Genomic DNA, 4,383 nt, shown 5'->3' on the forward strand with positions numbered 1-4,383 from the left:
GGGACTGCATTGTGTAAGACACCCGTACACACACACACACACCGCACGCACGCACGCACGCACGCACGCACGCACGCACGCACACCACACACACACACACACACACACACACACACACACACACACACACACACCACACACACACACACACACACACACACACACACACACACCACACACACACACCACCCCTCCACTCCCTGGCATCATGTGGGTTAGATGTATTACCGCAAAAAAGGGACAGTGTCGGCTGCATTGACGTCTAATGGCGCAAACTAAGACACATGAGTCATATGATTACAAATTAAGTTATTTTACCAACCATCATTTTCCCTGTCTTCCTCCCTCTCATTTTCTCTCTCTCCGCTCTCTCTCTCCCCTTGGCGCCTCTCTGCTCTCTCTCCTCTCTGCCTGCCTGGAGTTGAGAGATAAAGCAGCTACATCTTAATCTGTGGCTGGCACAAACCTACAAAGCAGGCAATTAAGTTCACATTTCCTCCTCTTTCTCCCTGCTTTACTTTTGTTCTTTCTCTCCTTTTCTCTTTTTCTCAGTCCCTCTTGCTGTCACTCGTGTTAACGTCAGTGTGTGTCATGTGCGTGTCTCTACAGAGCAGCGCGAGCGTTTGGAGAGTACCTGTCCCACACACACCCTGAGAACCGAAACGGATCAGGTCAGAGTCTCTCCCTCCCTGCCACCTCTTCTTCTCCCTCCATCTTTCTGTTCGTTTGCCTCTTTTACTTGTTCCTCTTTTCTTTTGTAATAGCGTATTTCATCCTCCTTCCGTATGCCGTTGACATAATGTATATGTGAACCACTGATGGCGAATGGATGATAATGTTCCGCTATTCTCTCTCGTCTTCTGCTGTCTGTTTCTATTTCTCTCTCTCCTTTTTCTTTAACCTGCAGCCCATCTCCTGTCTGACACGTTTGTGGGCCCAGACTCTGTCTCCCCTGGAGGTGTCCGTCACCACCACAACAACAACCATCCATACCCCCACAGGGGCTCTCCGGCCTCCCCTGAGTCCAGCCTGGTGAAGCATCCGCTGGACCACCTCCAGCCCCCGCCCGCCTCCATCACCACCACCAAGACCCGCCTGTCTCTGGAGCGCAGCTTCTCGGCCGAGGAGGACCAGCAGAAGTGTGTGGAGTGCGCCCTGCAGCCCGCCCGCGTCTACACCATCACTGGAGAGCACGGTATGCTGGGTAGCAACCGCGGCAGCAAGGAGAGCCTGGAGCTGGAGCTGCTGAAGGGGGCGTCGCCCCTAGTCCAGCCCTCCACCTCCCCCTCCTCCACCTCCTCCTCCTCACCCACCCAGCACCACCTCCGTCACGGTCACCGCAGCAACACTCACCGCGATGACGGGAGCCATCGTCACGGCAACCCCGTGGCCGGCRGCAGTGGCAGCAACCATCACTCTCTGACTGTTACCGGTGGGGGAGCCTCCCACCATGGTCACCATGGCAGCCACCACCACCTATCCCAGCAGCCTCTGTCGAGCTCGGTCAGCGCGCAAAACATCCGCAGCTGGGGCGAGGGGGGCAAGGGGGACTCACGGGAGGACTGCAGCCTCAATGTGGTCTTGGACTCTAGTGGGGCCCCGTCCCGTAGCCAGGGCTCCCTGGATCTAGAGAGCTCCCGCGAGGCAGGCAAGCAACACAGGCGCCTAGAGAGGATGTGCAGTGTGGACCGGATGACTGGGCTGGAGAGAGGTGAGACGGGGGAGACAGAGAGGGAGAGGCGCTGAAATCAAAGTGGGGTTGTGGGGGGGGTCGATGTTATTTGGATTGTGACGTGGTCTGTATTTCTGACTCTTCGTCTCTCCGTCTCTCCTCTGCTGTCTCTCCCTGTGTGTCTCCCTCTCTCCCTCTGTGGAGTGGACTGGTGCTGTGTCCTTTAAGGTTTCCTATTGTTGCTTTACAAACATACACACTCTATGTGGCTGGCTGGCTGCTACTGTAACTTCTATTCATTATATCTCTCTCCACAGAGGACAACAACTGGTACCCAAAAGACAATATGTTCAGCTTTCAGACTGCTACTACCACCATGCAGGCGTGAGTACCCAGTCCTAATGCACACACACACACACACACACACACACACACACACACACACACACACACACACACACACACACACACTCACACACAGTAAAAGATAGAAAGCTCTCTGCATGGGTGACAGTGCATTGCATGAGGCTGTAGGAAACATCTGACAGCTCCTATTGGATCACAGACAACACCTGTCTGCACTGTTTCCAGCGCCAATATGTCTCAATCCCCATTTATACCTACAGCTAGCATGCGTCCTTCTTCCTGATCTTGTCCTGATCTTGCCCGTTTACACTTAAGATCCGACCAAAAATCAGTTCACAGTTTGTCTTTTAATCGTGTACACCTGTCTTAAAATGTGAGCACAATCAGAATGAGGACACGATCAGGACAAAGGAGGCATGTTAGAACCAGGTATAAACGTGGCTTCAGACTCCGTTGATGGGGAGCTCAGTCACACTGTCTGTTTGTTATGCTGCACATCTAACCACAGGGCTCCTGTTTCTCTGTAGGCCTGTCAATCAAAGGCTGATAATTATGCATGTGCAAAATGGAGGATACGCTATCTAGATTCCATGATGCTATCTGTTGAAAAGACGGCGGTGACTTGACGGTGACTTTCTGAAGGGAACACCTGGGGTCTAAACTATATCATTAACGCCTTTCTCTCTCGCTGTTTGATTCAGAGCAACTCTTGTAATCCGCCGTTGCTGCATTTTCCCTCCAGTTCGAGCTATGACATTGATATCACTTACTTACACTCTGATATCTAACGCTCTCTTTTTTGTGTCTCTCTTTCTTTTTCCACTCCCTCTTTCATACCCGCTGATGAATTGAGTCGTGTCAAAAGTCAACGTCAGTCTCCCAGAGGCATTCTATCAATGAGGAGTTATTTTCATAATCTCCCAGTTTCTATGCTGGACTAGGGCGACGCCCCTTCAGCAGCTGCCAGCTCCAGGCTGCCGCTTGCTGCCGCGGTTGTCTACCCGCTACCGTGCTCTCAGTGATGCGGTGGTAGATCGCGGGCCGGGCTTGCAGGGCGGCACTCCCAACACTTCTGCTGGTCCCTCCTCGGCCGAGAAGTGCGCGCTCTCAGAGATACAGGCGGGTGCTTGGTGTGGTGATGGAGGCGGGCGGAGGGCTGGTTAGGTGGTCCCAGCGGATTGGCTTCACCAGGCTGGACTCAGGGGAGGCCGGAGAGCCCCTGTGGGGGTATGGATGGTTTGTTGTTGTGGTGGTGACGGACACCTCCAGGGGAGACAGAGTCTGGGCCCACAAACGTGTCAGACAGGAGATGGGCTGCAGGTTAAAGAAAAAGGAGAGAGAGAAATAGAAACAGACAGCAGAAGACGAGAGAGAATAGCGGAACATTATCATCCATTCGCCATCAGTGGTTCACATATACATAATGTCAACGGCATACGGAAGGAGGATGAAATACGCTATTAACAAAGAAAAGAGGAACAAGTAAAAGAGGCAAACGAACAGAAAGATGGAGGGAGAAGAAGAGGTGGCAGGAGGGAGAGATCTGACCTGATCCGTTTCGGTTCTCAGGGTGTGTGTGGGACAGGTACTCTCCAAACGCTCGCGCTGCTCTGTAGAGACACGCACATGACACACACTGACGTTAACACGAGTGACAGCAAGAGGGACTGAGAAAAAGAGAAAAGGAGAGAAAGAACAAAAGTAAAGCAGGGAGAAAGAGGAGGAAATGTGAACTTAATTGCCTGCTTTGTAGGTTTGTGCCAGCCACAGATTAAGATGTAGCTGCTTTATCTCTCAACTCCAGGCAGGCAGAGAGAGAGAGAGAGAGCGCGCAAGGGGAGAGAGAGAGCGAGAGAGAGAGAAAATGAGAGGAGGAGGAGACAGGGAAAATGATGGTTGGTAAAATAACTTAATTTGTAATCATATGACCTCATGTGTTCTTAGTTTGCGCCATTAGACGTCAATGCAGCCGACACTGTCCCTTCTTTGCGGTAATACATCTTAAACCACATGATGCCAGGGAGTGGGAGGGGTGTGTGTGTGTGTGTGTGTGTTGTGTGTGTGTGTGTGTGTGTGTGTGTGTGTGTGTGTGTGTGTGTGTGTGTGTGTGTGTGTGTGTGTGTGTGTGTGTGTGTGTGTGTGCGTGCGTGCGTGCGTGCGTGCGTGCGGTGCGTGCGTGCGTGTGTGTGTGTGTGTAGGGGTGTCTTACACAATGCAGTCCTAGCAACTGAGAAATGGCTGTGACAGAATAGCTGAAAGTGGTCTTAGACCACTCGCGAGTCGGACAAACCCAACACATTCCGTACAAACATACATCCACACACTCACAAACACACTCATTCATA

The 4,383-nt window shown here is 52.1% G+C and overlaps 1 protein-coding gene across 1 annotated transcript in view; it reads left to right on the forward strand.

Annotated features, from left to right (window-relative positions):
* LOC111964507 (NMDA receptor synaptonuclear signaling and neuronal migration factor-like) overlaps positions 1 to 4,383 on the forward strand; it is a 46,284-nt gene that overhangs the window by 24,473 nt on the left and 17,428 nt on the right. The window contains exons 3-4 of the mRNA XM_070443766.1: positions 908 to 1,711; positions 1,990 to 2,056. Of these exons, the coding sequence (XP_070299867.1) occupies positions 908 to 1,711; positions 1,990 to 2,056 (871 nt within the window). The remainder of the gene's footprint in view (positions 1 to 907; positions 1,712 to 1,989; positions 2,057 to 4,383) is intronic.

Source organism: Salvelinus sp. IW2-2015, linkage group LG5 (assembly GCF_002910315.2).
Source record: "Salvelinus sp. IW2-2015 linkage group LG5, ASM291031v2, whole genome shotgun sequence".
Taxonomy (NCBI): Eukaryota; Metazoa; Chordata; class Actinopteri; order Salmoniformes; family Salmonidae; genus Salvelinus; species Salvelinus sp. IW2-2015.